General features: G+C 66.5%; 2 protein-coding genes across 2 annotated transcripts; both read left to right on the plus strand.

The window, feature by feature from the left end:
* The first annotated feature begins 4,812 nt into the window (after nt 1-4,812).
* LOC127390934 (WAP four-disulfide core domain protein 2-like) lies at nt 4,813-6,864 on the plus strand. Its single transcript, XM_051633093.1, has 4 exons — nt 4,813-5,025; nt 5,282-5,416; nt 6,442-6,594; nt 6,675-6,864. Exons 1-3 carry the CDS (start codon nt 4,938-4,940, stop codon nt 6,591-6,593), a joined length of 375 nt encoding a protein of 124 aa, XP_051489053.1. The 5' UTR covers nt 4,813-4,937; the 3' UTR covers nt 6,594; nt 6,675-6,864.
* Nucleotides 6,865-7,678: 814 nt separating this feature from the next.
* Nucleotides 7,679-16,428, plus strand: LOC127391125 (NF-X1-type zinc finger protein NFXL1-like). The gene is made up of 18 exons (XM_051633425.1): nt 7,679-7,859; nt 8,121-8,261; nt 8,414-8,557; nt 9,249-9,425; nt 9,642-9,818; nt 12,463-12,613; nt 12,695-12,975; nt 13,193-13,342; nt 13,483-13,605; nt 13,898-14,041; nt 14,179-14,325; nt 14,496-14,645; nt 14,738-14,884; nt 14,969-15,088; nt 15,192-15,329; nt 15,648-15,782; nt 15,859-15,993; nt 16,298-16,428. Exons 1-18 carry the CDS (start codon nt 7,679-7,681, stop codon nt 16,306-16,308), a joined length of 2,652 nt encoding a protein of 883 aa, XP_051489385.1. The 3' UTR covers nt 16,309-16,428.
* Nucleotides 16,429-18,258: the final 1,830 nt, after the last annotated feature.

Genomic DNA, 18,258 nt, shown 5'->3' on the forward strand with positions numbered 1-18,258 from the left:
GTGGAGGGGGATGCAGGCGGGGTGGGGGCTGCAGGTGGAGTCGGGGCTGCAGGTGGGGTCGAGGATGCCAAACTTCACACCTCCGTGAGCCTCACACACGGCACTGTTAACAGCACACAGCTACACGCCGTGTCACGCGTTGGGTGCACGTCAGCCAGGGGATGAAGGGTGAGAGCCTGAAGCCCCCTGGAGCGAGGGGCTGCCAGCACCAGCTGAACGACCTGGCACTGCTCAGGAGAGGCTGATGACTGCCGTGTCACCACCACAGCACATCCCACATCAGGTGAGGGTGTCCTCCGAGAGGCACTGTGCACACAAACTGGGACGGGGCTGCTTTCAGTCACCACCCCATAGTTTTCTGGCTAAAGCTCCCATGTCTCAGACCCAGAGTCTCTGTAGCAACAAGTGCATTTGGCCACTTGGAGCTGGGATGACGCAAACAGGAATTTCCAAGCAGGGAAATATGATCGTTGAGCTGTAAAACCCCGTATGAGACCGCAGAGGTCACACCAGCAGCACAAAGACATCTACTTCCAGCCGGGCTGGCCTTGTGACAACCCCGAAGCAGGGAGTGTCCCACACACACCCCAGGACCCCAGCCAAGGCCTCTCCCCCATCTCCAGCAGATTAGAGCCCCTTCCACCAGCTCTGTGAAAGCCCCAGACCTGCCCCTCTCTGCCCTCTGTAGCTGCCCTCCCCATTCGACAGGGTGCAGTGAGCCGTGCCGGCTGCAATCCAGCAGCGAGAGGTGACAGGGTGCAGACCCCCGGCAGGGATGTGTGGCCTGGCCATGCCCCCGTAGTGCCTGGAATGGGGAACGGGCACCTAAGGTCCTGCTCGGTGCAGTCCCTGGGTGCAGCAGCACCACAGAATCCCCACGGATAAGGGGCACACCTCACCCTTGGCACTGTCACCCTTGGCATGTTTGGCTGTGCTGGGCTTGCTGTGACCTCCCTGCACTCAGCACCGTTAACCTGGGTTCCCACCCTGTCCCGCTGGTGCCGGTGCACGGCAAGGTGAGAGGCAGCCCCGGCACTGACCGCAGCAGAGCACCCGTCTGCCGGGACACGGCTGCAGCCGCCAACCCGCGGCACCCACCGCCCGCCCGGCCCCGCAGAGGAATGGTGCTGGGTGCACAGCGCGGGGGCACGTCCCGGGCACGTCGCGCAGGCTTCCCACGCTCCCCTGAGGCCACGCTTGCCTGTGGGGACCCGGCTGGCTGTCACCCACGGCTCCCTTTCCCCCGGGAGGGTGCAGTTGGGTGCCAATGTCCCCACCCTAGCTGCAGCCTGGCTGCTGGGGCTGGGATGGGGCTGTGGTAAATGATTTCTCAGGCAATAACACGTCGTGGGGCTGTCGCTGCCTCGGGCACAACTGTGAAACGCAGCAAGAGTTTCGGCCCCCGAAGGTTAAGTGCGCGGCGGCCCCTCCCCGGCCCCGCGCCGATATAAACCCCGCCGACCCGCGCTGGCCAGTTGGCATCTGCAGCAAGCACCATGAAGACTGCTGGCATCTTGCTCGTGGGCATCCTGGCCCTGTGTGCCCAGCTGCATGTGGCCACCACGGCTGCCGGGGCCATGGGTGAGTGCTCAGGGAGGATGGGGTGGCCACATCTCACTGCCTCTGGGGGACCGTGGGGTTGGCTGGGGCTGGGGGTCCGGCAAGGGACAAGCAGGTAAGACCAATCACGCTGGCATAGAGCCCAGTGCTTGCCTGGTGCTGGGACACCCCAGGCACCACCAGCAACCTGTGAGGCTCTGGTTCTGCATCAGGGAGAGGGGCTGCCAAGGTCTAGACCATGCAGGCAGTGCAGGCAGGCAGAGGGGCTTGGTGGGAGCCATGGCTGGTCCCCAAAGGGCTCGGGTAACTCCCTGTGTGCCAGCCCCTGCACGCAGCACGGGACCCTGAGCTCTGGCTGCCAGGGCCCAACGCCTCTGGGAGGACAAGGTGTCCCTCCATTGCTGTCCCCTGCTTGCCCCGCTCTGTGCTGGCAGCATGAGGTCAGCCAGCTGCTCTAGGCACCTTGCCTGGACCTGCAACCCTCCCCTTTTAATCATTGACCACCCAGGCAGGGAGCCATGACTCCAACACCTTCCCTGCTGCCATGAAGGAGCCATGGTCACTCAGAGGGTCTTAGGCGCAGCCAGCGTGACCAGACTTGGGCACTGCCAGTCAGGGATGCTGCAAGAAAGAGACCTTAGGGTGGGCTTGGGGCTGCTGATCAGCCTGGATGGGCCTTGGCACAGGGACAGCTGCCCACAGCCACGCTAGCAGACCCCCCACACTCCCCACAACCCCCCTCAGCCTCTGTGGAGGAAGCGCCTGGCAGAGCCAGGGCACGGACAGCAGATCCCAAATGCCATGCACTGCAGTCAGGAGCCAAAGCATTGCTGACTCCTGTGCCACCTGCATGGGCTGCAGCTGCTGGCCCTGCCGCCAGCACACTCGGTCCCTCTCCAGCTGCTCCAGCTGGCTGAGGGCAGCTCCAGCCGGATCAGCCGCTTGGCAGCAGCCGGGCATGCCAGGGCCAAGGTGCAACCTTGGGCAAACCCGCCGATGGTCACACTGCTTCCTGCAGCTCTCACCTTCCTCCATGGTTTCATCCTTGTCTTTTGCCATGAGCCCATTTCTGGGCTCCTGTCTGCTCCCATGCATCTGCTCCAGTGCAGCCCAGCTACTGGCATCTTTGCTCAGAGCCTCCCAGCTCTGGCTGCTCGCTGCCAGCACCAAGGGCATTGCACATGTCAGGGCAGAGCCATTACAGGCAATAACCCTCAAAGGCAAGTGCCAGCACAGGAGCAGTGGCTCAGTCACATGGGACACAAGGGCAAGCCCTGCCCTGGCAGCAGCGACAGAACCACTGGGTGGGCAGCATGGAACCAGCAGCACCACTGCTGCTCCAGGAAAGCCACCATGGGATCGGGGTCCCTCACCCCCATCCCAGAGGGCAGCACTCACACCACCCAGCAGATACTCAGGCCTGCAGCAGCCACGTTACAACCCCCATCCCATCCTGGCCACCAGAGCACTGGACCCCAGCCCTGGCATGGGGTCCACTGGGCTGCAACACAGCCAGCCCAGGCATGGGACATCCTGGCCAGCCTGAGCGTGCCCAGGTCCTGGCAGCCTTCCTGGCAGCCCCCCAGCACCGAGCCGCTGAGCACCCCAACCCAGAGGTTGCAGGGACAAGGACAGGACAAGGCCAGTGTCTCTTCCCACCCCCAGGGTCTGTGGTCCAATCCCACACGTCGGTTTTGCTGCCGGTGCCGGTAAAGCACAGAGCAGTGGCTGGGCAGGAGTCTGGACCATCCGCTCTAGCTCCTGCTCCTGCATAAACACCAGGCAGGGAGGGGACCGCAGGCAAGGGAGGGCAAACAGTTACTGATTTACTGCTGCTCCACGCTATGCTGCATTGTTGACTGTGGGGTTAAGTTACCTGGAGACGGACCCCGGCAGAGCAGATGCCGGCTCATGACTTGGGGCAGGGACCATGTCCCCAGCCCCGTGCACCCCCAGCCTACCCTGGTCTGTGGGATGCTCCAGCCAGAGCTGGGGCTGCCCTCGGAGCCTCTGCCCGCAATGAGGGCAGGTCACCAGAGAGGGGCAGGTCACCACACAGGAAAGGCTCAGCCCATGACTATGCCCAGGACTGGCCCGGGGTGCCGGGATGTACTCTGGGATTGCCTCCCAGAGAGGGAGATCTGCCCATGCCCTTGGTTGGGCAGTACCAGCACCGTGCAGAGGAACGTACATTGCAATGGCAGCCAAACGACCCAAGGCATTGAGCCAACACCTAGAGCTGAGAGCGAAGGGCCAGGGTCCTCAGGCCCCCCCGGCATAGTGCTGGGCTGCTTCTTATCCATCAGCAGCCTTGCAGGAATGAAAGCCACTGACAGTGCCTGCGGAGGAGACAGGAGCCAGCACAGAGGCAAACGCTGATGAGAGCAGTGCAGCCACACCAGTGAGCTGGGCCTGCCCAAACCAACGCTGCCTCAGCGCTGCCAGGGGCCACGAAGCACCCTAGCCCGTGGGAACACAGCACACGTGCCATGGGAGGGGCATCCTGGAGAACCACCGGGCAAGGGCATCTGGGGTCGTATGGCCCCCAGCACCCCTATGCCCCAGAGCACGAGGCGTGTGGCCAGAGCATGCCAGTGGCTCGCTCCCCACCAGCCACTCATCCAGCCGGTGCTGCTGGATAGTCGGGGCTGCAGCCCCAGGGCTGTTGGAGGCTGTGAGATGGCAGGGGCTGTGGGACGAGGTCATGGCCGGGCAGAGGAAGCTGCCATGGCTGCCAGGAAGGTGCAGAGGAGGCCAGGGCAGGCGCCTGCCCAGTGCACAGCCAGTCTGGAGAGCCCTTCAGTCAAGGAGCAAATGCTGGAGAAGAACAAGAAGCTGGAGTATGAGCTGAACAAGAGGCAGCAGCCCCCAACCACACTGCTGGCTCGTCCCACACCTGGGCACCAGCAGCCCAGGCTGGGAGCTCTGCTTGAGCTCATGGCTGTGGCTGGGGTGGAGGCAGGGTGACTCGGAGTGGGGACAGACAGCTGTGCTGGTGATACCGGCTGCATCCCCACAGCCTCCAGCAGCTGAGCCCTGCAAGGGGCTGTTGTGGCCTGTGTCCCGACTGGGTCCCGCTGTGCAGCCAGGGTCTGGTGTGCGGTGCACGGGGGCCACGGCCGGTGGCAGTTGGCTGCTCTTCCTGCCTGGCGAGTTTTCGGTGTGGCCGCCCGGTCTCCTCCAGGCTCCCCCTCCCTGGTCGGCAGCCAGCAGCGACAGCAGATACCTGATACTCGGGTTGTGCAAGCGCGAAGGGGGAGCCTGGCCCTGCCCGGCCCTTGGGAGCCACCCGGAAGGCCGAGCCCTCCCGGCCCCACCTGGAGAGGAGCTTAAAGGGCGGCCGGCGGCCCCACAGGCGCAGCGCCGGCTCCCGCACCATGCCCACGGCCCGCAGCGTCCTCCTCCTGGCCGGGGTCCTGGCTCTCTGGGCAGAGCTGCCTCCAGCATCCGCCCAGAATGTCACCAGTGAGTATGAGCGCACGGCTCGGCGCAGCTCGGCACGCCCCGGGCCAGCCGCCAACATCCCTCCCAGCCCCGCCGCCTGCGCGGTGGGGGCTGCTGCCGAGAGCCGGCCGGTGCCCGGCGCCCTGGGGCTCAGCAGCATCCCGGCACGCAGCTGTGGGGCCGGCGGCAGCATCTCCTGCCCCGGGCCCCCAGCCCTCGCCCTGCCGCGGGGCCGGAGCCCCGGCGCCCGCCCACGCCCCCCGCCTTTGCCTTGCAGCGAAAGCCGGCGTGTGCCCGGATCCGGCAGCGGAAGCAGTGAACTGCACGGTGGGCTGCCAGTCCGATGGCGACTGCGAGAGCACACTCAAGTGCTGCCCGGCGGCCTGCGGCAAGGCCTGCCAGAAGCCCGACGGTAACACTCCCTCATGCTCCCGGCCCCGCTGCCGTGAGCCCGCAGCCTGTCCCAGCCGGCAGCGCGGGCGCTCCGGTGGCCCCTCGCGTGTCTGGCTACAGTGCAGTTATCAGGGGCTGCTCCAGTGGGGCAGCCTCCCGGCACGGTGCACCCTCCAGCCTGGCTTGCTGGGGCCATGCTCACCACTTCCTCCTCCCAGACGCCTCTGAACGATGCTGGGGCCAGCACAGAGGGCAGGGGCTGCCCTGCTCCCCCTTGCAGCCCCCGCTGCCCACTCAGCCTCACAGTGGGCAGCCGCCAGCCCAGGACATGGGCACTGCCCTGCCTCCCAATCCTACACCTGGCAAGTGTCTCCCAACAGCATCACCCCCAGCCCTGTACCAGACACGGCCCCACAGCCACGTGGCTGAACACACTCACTGCGCCAGTCCTGCTGGAGGGCAGCCCCAGTAGATGGGTGCAGGATTTGGGATCTCCAGCTACAAACACATGGATGTGATCCTGAGGCTCTGGTTCTTCCATTGCCAACTGCAAGGACTGAGCTGACCAGGCTGTGCCACTGCGGAGGATGGCACGGTGCAGAGCTGAGAGCCTGGTGCTGGTGGCAGGCATTGAGGTGGCTGGGCACAGGTTGCTTTGGGGGCACGTGCCCCCACTGAGGCCTGGCTGAGCCCACAAGTGCATGGCTGGGGTGGTCCACAGCTGCTCTGTAGGAAAGCAGAGAAAAGGCTGCTGTTAGGGCTGCTGCTGCGTGTCCTGTGCCAGCCATGCACCCCTGAGCAGGAGGCTGAGCACAGTAACCGAGAGAACCATGAGGCATCCCCAGTGTGTCCCTGCTGGGTCAGGCTGGGGGGAGTACCAATGGGCAGAGTCATGGGGTGGAGGAACCACTGGCTGGCACAGGGGTCTCTGCTCTGCAGCAGCCATGGGCCAGGACAGTGCCTGTGGCTCTGGAAGCTGCAGGGCCAGCCCTGCCCCTCGTGCCCGGCTGGAAGGTCTCAGGCTGTGTCCTTTCACCTTTGCAGAGAAGCCTGGCACCTGCCCGCCCGTCAGCCCAGGCATCCCCATGCTGGGTGTCTGCACCAACCAATGCAAGACTGACTCCAACTGCTCCGGGAACCAGAAGTGCTGCAGGAACGGCTGTGGCAAGGTCTCCTGTGTGACGCCCCTCCACTGAGGTCAGTTGGGTGCTCGTTGACCCCAGGGACTCCCTGGCACAGTGCCCATCCTGCTGATGGCCCCTTTGCTCCCTTTGCAGGCACAGCCACCTCCTGCCTGCCCAGCCACAGGGAAGCTGCTGCCTGACACGATTCCCACACACCCAGGCCCCCTGGACCCACACTGACCCCCTGGCCCGGAGCCTTCAGCCTCAGCTTTCCCTCCGGGGTCCCCTGCTTGGGTTGCACTGCAGCCCCCCACGCTCTCTCCAATAAAGCAGCCTCTCCCTACCGCTTTCATGGCTGCCTCTCTGTCCCACCACACTGCCAGCTACGTCCTGCCCAGGCTGCCCACAGCTCCAGGAACCCACGGGTCCAAGGCCCCACAGCCCGTGCTGCCGTGACACACCAGCTCCTCCACCTTCACCCAGATGTGCTCTGAGTGGGGCCATCATGGCACAGCCACATCCCTTCAGAGCAGAGCTGCTCCCTGCTCTGCAACGGCTGCGGGCTGGAGAGGCTGCTGGTGTGTGTCATTGCACAAGTGTCACCTAAACCCCTCCAGCCCCAACGTACCCAGCTTGGCTGTGGCACATTGCCCACGGCAGGACCCCAAAGGCGCCACAAGCAGTGAAGCCCTTGTGCCCCTGCACCCTTCCTCCTGCCTGCCCAGAGCTGGGTCCCACTCCTGCCCCACTGGTGTGCCCCAGCTCAGTTCCATGGCTCTCCACAGCAGCCCTTCCTACTCTGCGTGTGCTGGGCGGTGACTGGCCATGCTCCTCAGCAGGACGAGGTGGACACTGAGGACGAGGGACAGGACACTGCTGCCATGTCCCTTCCCTGCTCTCTGTCAGGGAACACAGGCAGTGGGGCTCCCCAAGCGCAGCCCATCCCTAGCCTGGCTGCTCACGGATCACCAGTGACCTGGAAAGGGCACTGCTGAGGAAGTTCAGGAGACCCAGGAGTCTCCTCCGCACGCGATTGTTCATACCGAGTGCTCCCACGGTCTTGATACAGTCCTTTCATGGGAAGGAGCAGCTTGGCCAGCCCCTGCCCGGCAGGGTTTAAATCCGGGCCCAGCAGCACGGCTCCCCACAGCAGCATGATGCCGGGCGAGTGCACTCTCCTCCTGGCGCTCCTGGCGCTGCTCGTGGAGCTGCCGCCCACCGTGGCCCATCAGCACCGCACCGGGAACCACGGAGCTGGCCCCACCGGCACTCCGGCACCGCGCCGAGCCCCACGAGGACGCTGGCCCCCCGCCACCCTGCCTGCCCCCAGCAAGACAGGCGAGTGCCCAGAGGCGGGGAGCGGAGCCCCCCGGCCCCCCCCGACTGTACTGCCTGTCCGACCGCAGCTGCCCCGGTGCTGAGAAGTGCTGCCAGACCGGGGAGGTTAGGACCTGCCTCCTTCCCAGCACAGGTACTGCCGGCTCTCCAAGGGATGCCTGCGCAGGGATGGGTGACGGATGGGATGCGGGCGGGGGCCGGGGCTGACGACAGGTCCCCCTGGTGCGGGCATGTGGCCGCATGGAGCTTCTCCCTCCGCAGAGAACCCGGGCTACTGCCCCCGCACCGGTAGCGCCGTCGGGGCCAGCTGCCGCACCGGCTGCCACAACGACACAGCGTGCGGCCCCGGGGAGAAGTGCTGCTCCCGCGGCTGCTGCGCCCGCTGCCTGCACGTCGAGCCGGGTAAGGCAGCCTGGGCATCCCTGTGATCACGGGCAGCCCCCGCCGGACAGCCCCCCTGGGCCCTCAGCCCCCCGCCGTTCTGTGGGGCAGCTGCTGGCGCCGTGGGGCCAGGCCGGCTGCATACAGACCCCCGAGCCTGTCCTCTTCTCCAGCCAAACCCGGCCTCTGCCCGCGGAGGCCGGCCCGGAGGAGCGCTGCCGTCTGCCCCAACCGCTGCGCCGACGACCGGGACTGTGCTGAGGACCGCAAGTGCTGCTTCTCCGGCTGCGGGCTGGCCTGCCTCCCCCCGGACACAGGTACACCCCCACAGGCTCCGCTCCGCCGGGGCCGCCAGACCAGCATCCCCCTGCCCCGGTGTGTGCAGCCCTGGCACTGTCCATGCCGGCGGCAGCACGGCTCATCCTCCCCCGCAGAGCCCGGCGTGTGCCGGGCCGTGCTGCCGGATCAGCCCCAGCAGCTCTGCCCGGCCGAGTGTGCAGGTGGTGGCAGCCATCCAGCCCCTGGGGAGCCTGTGCCGCCGGCTGTGCCTGGTGCCACACACCCACCGCGGGCACAGCCCGGCCCTCCTGAGCCCCTGGGAAGGCACAGGGGGGCTGCAGGAAGGGATCCCCTTGCCCAGTTCTTCCTTGATGAGTGGGCGATCATCAAGAGGGTGTGGGGCTGCACCTCATCCTGACACCCCCCTCCTGACATCCCCATTCCACGCCCCACTGGGGCTGGCTGCTGGCAGGGAATGCAGCCCGGGTTGTCCCTCACCCCTCAAAGCTGCCAGCCAGCATCCCGTGTTGAGCTGTGACTGGTCTCATTGGGTCAGACTGGTGTGGGTGGCAAGGCTGGCAGCTGAGGGCAGGATTGGGGCAGGACAGGGGGCAAGACAGGAGTCAAGATGGGGGTCAGAATGGCAGTAGGATGGAGACCGAGGCTGTGCCAGGAGCAGGGCTGTGGGAAGCAGGACCCCAGCACAGCTGCAGTCCCTGTTGTCCCCAGGGAGCCGCCATGCCACAGCAAAGCCTGGCGTGTGCCCTGTGGTGCTGCGGGGCTCCCTGGGACCCTGTCTGGAACTCTGTGACACCGACGGCGACTGCCCGGGGACTGCCAAGTGCTGCACCACTGGCTGTGGCCGCGTCTGCAAACCACCCACTGAGGGTAAAGCCACCAGTGCCCATGGGGCCACAACCCCCCATGTCCCCTCCCTGTCCTCCCTGGGCTGGCCCCCCCTGCCAGGGCTGGCACCCCATTGGCCATACCCAGCCTCCCTAAAGGTTGCCCCTCACCATCACCCTCTGGGTGTGATGGGAGTGGGGGACCCAGCTGCTGTCCCTATGGGGCAGGAGCCAGTGAGGGGCTCACCCCGAGGGATGCCAGCCCACAGGAGGTGACTACCTCACCCCTCTCTCTCTCTGCATGTGCCAGCAGGGCCTGGGCTCTGTCCCCTGGCAGCTGATGGTGACGGGGCAGCTGAGTGCCACCTCCTGTGCCTGCAGGACCAAGATTGCCCACCCAGCCAGAAGTGCTGCCTGCAGGGCTGCAGTCGGATGTGCATCCCCCCACTGTGGGGTACGGTCCCCCAGCCCAGCACCTCCTGGGGCCCAGCAATGCATGGGCCTCTCCCCTGCTGGGGACTGAGGGGGGCCCAGGCAAAGGGACCCCAGGGGCCACCTTTCCTTGGGGTAGGAGCACCCATCCTGAATGGACCACCTCATCTGTCACTTCCAGGCACAGCCTAGCCCTGGCCAGGAAGGATCACCCCCTGCTCCCATCCCTGCACCAGACCCTCTGCACCTCCTGCACAATGTCACCAGCATGATGGCGCCAGCATTGCTTTGACAGTCCTGATGGGGGCCCCTGGCACCCCCAGCCTCTCCCAGCCATGCCATCAGGGCTGCACACCCCCCGTAGCACCCCCTGCGGGTTTGGTGCTAGCTCCCAGCAGCCCGGCAAACCCCTGAATCCCTGTTGGCCCCAGCTGCTTCTGACATATAATAAACCAGCACATGGCCACCATCTGCTCGGGATCACCAACCCAGTGCTCTGCAGAGGGCTCCCGGGAGGCACAGGGAGCCCTGGGCCAGGGAGTGGTTCCCTTTTCCATGAGGGAACCCTCCAGCCACCATCACCCTGCAGTGACCATCCCCCTGGGTCGAGAGCCACACTGATGTCCCCTCGCAGCCACGGCCTGAGTGCAGAAAGCAGTTCCCTCAGATTCCTTGCACCAAGGAAGGGCTCATTTGCATTGCAAAGTGTGAAAACCTGGTTAGGAAAGAAAGTGGGGGTGGGGGTAGATGGACCACCCCAGAAAAGGATGGGACACAGAGCAGCACCCACCTGCCAGAGGCCGGAGCAGCACCCACACGCTCCCCAGTCCAAGCTCAGCCCCATCACCATGCTGGGACAACCAGCTGGCCCAAGACACATCTCCCACCTTGTGGTGCTGGATCCTAAGTGGTTCCATGCACCCAACTGAGCTAAGCCACAAATGTGGGACAGCACCCTGGCAGAGACCCTCTGGCTACTCCCACTGCCACTCTGGGATGAAGCTGTGGGGCCCATCCTCAGCCCCCACCTTGGAGAGGCAAGGGGCAGGGGGGCTGGAGAGAATCCCAGGCAGGGGGTGGCAGACAGCTGTGGCAGGGCCAGGGCTGTGCACAGCAGGGGACAGTGGCTGCCTGACCCCAGCTGCCCTCTGCAGCCCCACCGGTCACCCTGACCCTAAAGAGCAGCTCAGCCGGAGATAAGCAGGATGGTTGGCAGGGCACTGGTGGTTCTGGGAATTGCCCCTCCTCCTGCTTCTCCTGCCCCTCCTGTCTGCAGCACAGCCAGCCTGCCACAGCCAGCAGCCCAGCTTCAGCAGCCCTGCCACCCCCGCCAGAGGCTTTAAACCCATCCTTGGCTCAGCCCTGGTCACATACAACATCCCTGGCAGCACCATGAGGCTGGGGATCTTCCTCCTTCTGGGAGTCCTCATCTGCAGGGCAGAACAGGGCACTGCACCAGAGGAGAAAGGTGGTGAGTACTGGCAGACAACAGCAGCAGCTGACAGGCACAGGCATCCTGGGGCCATGTCCTTGCACCCCAGCCCTGCTGCGCCCCTACCATGTCCCCTCTGTCCCTATCTGGCACTTGCTGGCAGGGACAGTCCCCCCCTCTGGCGCTGCCCTCCCAGCTTCCCCAGGCACTTGGCACCAGCAGACCTGGCTTTGGAACGTCTGTGTCTGCAGAGCCCAGCACCCCTCTTGCTGCTAAAGGGGTATGTGGGCAGCGGGGGGGCTGCACAGACCTCCAGCCACCTGCCCCTGTGGTGCCTCTGCTCCTCACATCTCCTGGCCCTTCTCCACCCCTCAGCCCCCACCCAAACCCTGGTGGAGGGGCCTGGGCTGCAAGTGCCAGTTCCTGGCACAGACCCCTGCTGCCAGCCATCCCCTGCCATGGGTCAATGCCAGGATGGCAGTGCCCAGCCACAGCCCTGCTCTGCACACTCCCAGACAGCACCAGGTCCCTTTGTTTTAACCACACAGCTGCTGTTTGGAGTGAAACCTCCGGCAGCAGCTCTGTTTGCAGCTCAAATAGCACAGCCTGGCCAGGGCTGTTTGCACAAACTGCTGCTCCCTCCTGCCCAGCTGGAGCTCGCCCACACCTGTGCCCAGGGCAGGGCTGTCCTGATTTTCCCTGCATGGCAGAGATGAGTGCGAGGTGCCAGGAGGAGGAGGAGGAGGCAGCAGCCAGGAGCACACTGCTTGCAGTGAGGATACACTGGGCAACAGGACGCTCAGGACGGATCCCAGCCTCCAGCTGGTGCTGGTTTGGTGCTGACTTCCCCCAGCAGGGCCAGCAATGCTCCCTGTGGCACTCACTGCCTTGCCAGGGCAGCTGTGCTGCACCATACCGTGCTCTGCAGGTTCCAGTGTGGGGATACAGCAGCCCCCAGAGCTGTAATTCAGGGGCAGGATCCAGGCCTGCTCCAGCTGGTCCATCCCCTGCCCTGGCAGCAGGGCTGCCCACGCCCAGGCTCTGCCCAGCAGCCCTGGGCGATGCCATTGGCTGGACACAGCTGTGCTGACGAGGGAGAGTCAGCGTGAGCACTGGGGCCCCAAAGAGCTGAGCTCCTGCCAGGACCCTGCCCCCCAAGGCTGTGTCCCCCACACGGGGACCCACTCCCGGGGATAGAGGGCTGGAACTGCCCTGACGCTGCCAACCCACGCAGGGCAGCTGCAGAAGCCCGGGAGGTGCCCACGGGACTTCACCCGCTGCCTGCACCTGCAGCCCCCGCTCTGCACCAACGACTCCAGCTGCCCCAGCTGGCACAAATGCTGCCTCCGAGACTGCCGGCGCCGCTGCACCCCCCCCAGCAGAAGGTACAGCACCGCCGCACAGCCACCGGCACCACCCTCATCTCCCTCCCTGCCCCCGTCCTTGTGCCATCCCCATTGCCACAGAGGAGCTCTTCATGCGCGGCCGGCACCCCCTTCCCACGGCTCCCAAGGCCGGCACGGGACACGTGGCGGGGTCTGGCAGGGGCGGATTTCCCGGTGCTGCCCCGGGATGCCGTTGGCACAGCCTCTCAACGTTGCAGAAAAGCCCGGCGTCTGCCCGGTGGTGGCCCCCGAGGGCCTCTTCGCCCCCTGCTCTTTCCCCTGCCTGGAGGACAAAGACTGCCTGGGAGCACAGAAGTGCTGCCCGCTGGGCTGCGGCCCTGCCTGCCTGGAGCCGGTGCAGGGTAAAGGCAGCCCTGGGCTCACTACGGGACCCGTCTGTGCCGTAGAGGTCTCCCACCTCACGGCCACCACAGGCCCCCAGGGCAGCCACGCCAACACCGGCAGCTCCCAGCGGCTGTCGGGGAGCCCCAGCACCGAACGCAGGCACCGGCTGTGCGTGGGCCGTGGCGAGGGGCCGGGAGGGGATGCTGAAGCCCAGTGCCTTCTCTGTCCCACCAGAGCAGCCCAAACCCGGGGAGTGCCCCGTGGCGCAGCCGGGGCTGGCGGGGCCGTGCCGGGAGTGGTGCCGACGCGACGGCGACTGCCCCGACGCGCAGAAATGCTGCAACAGCAGCTGTGGGCGCCAGTGCATGCCGGCAGCCCCTGCCGGTGAGACGGGACGGGACGGCCGTGGTTCAGAGACCAGGAGTGATGGAGGGGGCCGTGGCCCGGCCGGGGCCCCGGACTTTTTCTCGGTCCCCTCCGGCACCTCCGGCCCTATGTGCAGCCGTGAGCCGTCTGCTTCGCAGGAACCCCGACGGCCGCGCCAGCCTGGCAGGAGGGAACAAGGTGCTGGAATGACGGAGACTGCGGCAACGGGGAGACGTGCTGCGGCGGCCGGTGCGCGGGGCTGTGCCTCGCCGAGCACCAAGGTGGGACATGGGGACGGCTGAATCCGGAGAACCACGGGGACAAGGGCAACTCCTCTCCGCAGCCCCCGGGTCCCTCGGCAGCGGGTCCGGTGCCTGGCTCCGGCAGGAGGAGATGCCGCCGTGTGGGTGGGGCAGAGCCGTGCTGCCGTGCCTGCTGTGTCGGGGGCCACGGTGCCAAGGGGGCTGCGGTACCGAGAGGGAGCTGTGTGCCCCGCAGAGGTGGCCAGGCTGCGGTGTGTGTCTGTGCGCCAGGCCCGGGGGCCCCGCAGCCACCCCGCGCCGTACCCTGCAGGAAAAGCCGGCTTCTGCCCGGCCCGCGCTGGGCTGTTCCCCAGCTACGACTGCAGAGCCCGGTGCTGGCACGACGCCGAGTGCCCCCGCGAGGAGAAGTGCTGCCTGCGCGGCTGCGACTACGTCTGCCTGCCCCCGGCTCCAGGTGGGAGCCACTCAGCCCCGCACCGGGCAGGGAGGCAGCCGGCAGGGACCTCCCCCAGCGCCGGGGGCCGCGGGTCTGGGTGGGGGAGACCCGCCGTCACCCCACGCGTCCCCACCCCCCTTGCCTCCTGACCCCAGAGAAACCGGGCATCTGCCCCCTGGCCGAGGAGCTGCCGGCCGCCGCCGCCCCGTGCGGCCCCGCCTGCGCCGGGGACGAGCAGTGCCCGACGGCTGAGAAGTGCTGCAGGACCAGATGTGGCCGCGTGTGCATCGCCCCCGAGCCAGGTGAGGGGACAGTCACCGAGACGGCGGTGCCACACGCCGCGGGGCACGCCGGTGAACCTCCCGTGGAGCAGGATGTGGGGCAGGCGTGCAGCCGCCCTGAGGCGGGGGGAAGGCGGGTGTCCCCAGGGCGGGGGGTCCCTGCCCCTGCTGCCCCTTCTCGCCCCTCTCAGACAAACCTGGTGAGTGCCCGAAGGTGAGGCCGCGGCAGACGCCGGAGCCGTGCACTGAGCAGGACGCCTGCGCCCACGACAGAGACTGTCCCCGGCAGGAGAAGTGCTGCTTCTCCGGCTGCGCCATGCGCTGCGCCCGCCCTGCCCGAGGTGAGCGCCGGCCCCGGCACGGGGCAGAGGCCTGCGGGGAGCCGGGACACGCGGGGACCCCGCGCCCTACGCCGGGCCCCTCCGTCCCGCAGAGCACCCTGGGGAGTGCCCCCGGGCAGAGCCGTGCTGGGACCCCCGGCGCCGTCGCGGGAGCCGGTGTCTGGATGACAGCGTCTGTCGGCAAGAGGAGAAGTGCTGCGACACCGGCTGCGGCTGGGACTGCGTGGCCGTGCCCAGAGGTGGGAGCAGCCTGCCCGAGGCGGGGGTCCTGCCTCCAGTCCCCCAGGGCGGCTGGATGACAACAGGTCCCCGTGCCCCTGCAGAGAGCCGGGACGGGGCTGGCAGCCGGTGCGTGGAGGAGTGTGTGGCCGATGCAGAGTGTCCCCGGGGACAGAGGTGCACCAGCACTGGCTGCGGCCGCGTCTGCATGGACATCCCCGGAGGTGACAGCAAGCTTCCCCCGCGAGCCATGTGGGGCTGCCCCCGGGGCGCCCCACAGTGGGGGATGTCTGACAGCTGCCCCCTAGCCCAGGGTTCTACTTGCAGGCAGAGTGGGAGTGTGCCCCGTGCCCAGGGAGGGGGGGACATGCCTGGACCTGTGCAGCTTCGATGAAGAATGTCCCTGGGGTCACAAGTGCTGCAGCAACGGCTGCGGCCACGTCTGCACGCCCGCCTCCCTGCAGGGTGAGCCCCTCACACCAGCACATGGGTCCCCCTCCCCGGCTGAGCCGGCAGGACCAAGCCCAGGGTCCCCCAGCACTGACACCACAGGAGCACCCTTGGACCCCTGGAGGGGCACTCCCTCCCCAAACACCATCACCACCCTGGAGCCTGGTGCCAGTGGCTGCCATGGTGGCTGTGCCGGTAGGATCCTGCACTGTCCACGCTCTAGGGTCACTGTCTGCCACCATCCTTCTCTACACTCCCCCCTCTCTTTCCACACAAGCAATGAGCATGTGCAGTCTCAGCTCTGAACTGCCCATGACTGTCTTCTGCCTGCAGAACACGAGGCTGCAGTGGTGCCACAGTACCGTGCTGAGCCGTGTGTGGAGGAGTGCGAGGCCGACTCACAGTGTCCTTGGGGACAAAGGTGCACCCGCACTAGCTGTGGCCACACCTGCACGAGTACCCCTGGAGGTGAGAGCCAGCCAGACCCCTGGGAGCCACGGGGTGCTCTCTCGCCAGCTGCACCACCGTGGGTTGTCCCTTGCAGCCAGAGAGAGAGCATGCCCAATCCCCAGGGACCACGGGATATGCCTGGACCTCTGCAGCCTCGATGAGGACTGTCCCTGGGGCCACAAGTGCTGCAGCAACGGCTGTGGCCACGTCTGCACACGGTTGCCTGGTGGTAAGGGGGCCCAGGGCCACTGAGCTGGGGTCAGCACCACGGCTGGCACCGGGGCATGCAGAGTGACAGCCAGACCTGCATGACAGGTACAGCCCTCAGCATGGCCCTGCCTTGGCATCGCCACAGGGCTGGCTACAGCTGCTGCCACATCACTCTGCTCCCAGCAGAGATGTGCTGTCAGGGTGAGAGGACCCAGTGTGACATGGAGCAGGATGAAACTCTGGACAGAGCTTGGCTGTACCATGGCCCCTGGTCCCTTGCTCTGCAGCCTCAGGGCTCCCTAAAGGCATGTTCTCCTTTTCAGATGTCGCATGACAGAACAGCAGCAGCTCCATTGCAGGAAGATGCCCTTGTTAGGGGACATGCTGGGGTGATGTGCCCCAGCTGGCCTGTCCCCTCCCCAACACCTCCAGCAATAAAGTGCCTGTGTGGCCACCTCCAGTCCCTCGAGTCTTGGCAGCACTGGGCTGATCCCACTAGCCCTGGGATGGCCCCTTGTGCTCCTGGAGTAGCCTCAGATCACCCATGGCTCACAGGTGAAGGGATGGTCCTGCCAGGGCTGGGGCTACAGGCTCAGCCCACACCGAGGCTGCTATCACAGGGACAGTGAAGTGGTGCAGATACAGGCCCACGGACCAGGGGTGGGCTGTGGGACAAGCACCACTCCAGACATCCATCAAGGTGGGGGCCAGTTCTCCTCCATCAGGTCGCTTTAGCTCCCAGCCAGGTAACGTTGGCAGCTTGAGGGCAGAGCCAGGGATAGGAGCCCATGCAGAGGTAGCAGGGGCTGCAGAACAGTGGTCAGGTGAGCCCTGGGGCTGCCAGCCCTGCTCCTGAGGGCACTCATCACTCTGTGCCAGCACGGGAGGGTGGCCCAGAGGGATGGGCACTGCCTGCTTCTGCCTGCACAAGCAGGAAGGACAAGACCCAGACGTGCTCATCCAAGGACCTGTCCTTGTATTGAAGTGTCACAGCCCCAAGCGAGAGCCGGGTTGCTCCAGCAGGCACCACAGCCTGGGAGGGGGCAGCTGTGTTGCCTGCACATCCTTGCCATCCCTGGGTGAGTCACAGCCCCCTGGCACAGCCATCTCGGGCAGCAGAGCCCATTGGGTTCCCACAGGGAACGATTCCCTGCAGAGTCAGGGACGGGCCTGGGGCCACGTGGCTGCATTTGCCAGGACAGGCTATCGGGCACCTGGAATGGAGAGGCAGGGGTCAGGAGCAGGGCTGGGCACCCCCAGTGGCCACAGCAGTCACTGGCCATGGCACAAGGCACACAGCACACCATGGCTAGTTACCGACGTGGGAGCAGGCCTGGAAGCACTCGCCCCTGGTCTCAAAGTTGTTCCTGTTGCCACCACAGCCGCCATAGATGAACTCCTCACACTGCTGGCTGGAGGCATTGAAGAAGAATCGGCGGAAAAGCGCCTTGCAGCTCCCGCAGACAGAGGGCAGGTAGCAGAAATCTGCATGACACAGGGGGGACAGGTTGAGATGGGGACACAAAGAGGATGCCACCAGCCTCAGCACTCCCAGGGCCCTTGGAGGTGTCTGCCCATCCCTGGTCCCCAGCTCTACACCCATCTACCCCATGGCCCCATGCTCCAGCAAGCCCAGCTCTCCCCACCACACAGTGCGGGCCTCCCAGGGTCTGCAGGACCCAGCAAGAGCTCGGGGGAACCCATGGAGCCTCTTTCCTCCTTTGCTGGGCTCACCCAGCATGGCACCCACCCCGGTGTCCACACACCGCCTTGGCATCGAGCTCTCACCCAGCACTGGCTCCTGGCACGTGTAGCCGCACTTGCTGGGGCAGCACTTGGAGGCCCCGGGGCAGCCGGCGTCGCTGGTGCAGCGGGAGCAGGCGGCGTCCCCCCGGCAGGCGCCGCAGCCCTCGTCCAGCGGGTCCTCCACCTCCGGGATGTGGTAGCAGTACCCGGGCTTGGCTGCGGGACACAGCGGCCGAGACGCTGGGGTTGGCCGCAGAGCCGGGGCCAAGCAGCGCCCCGGGGCAGGACCCCAACCACCCACAGCCCCCCCGTCCCCGCGAACGCCCGGCGCCAGCAGCGGGGAGCACCGGGAAGCTGCGGCACCCAGAGCATCCCTGTCCCCGGGACGGGGCCCGAGAGCACTCACTCATCCCCGGTTCCTCTCTTCCAGCGGGGCGCGGGGCCGGGCCGGAGCGTGCGGCGAGGGGGAGGAGGGCTGCGGCGAGGAGGAGGAGGAGGCAGCCGGGCGGCAGCTCCATGGTGCCCTGGGCAGCCGGGT

Source organism: Apus apus, chromosome 15 (genome assembly GCF_020740795.1).
Source record: "Apus apus isolate bApuApu2 chromosome 15, bApuApu2.pri.cur, whole genome shotgun sequence".
Classification (NCBI taxonomy): domain Eukaryota; kingdom Metazoa; phylum Chordata; class Aves; order Apodiformes; family Apodidae; genus Apus; species Apus apus.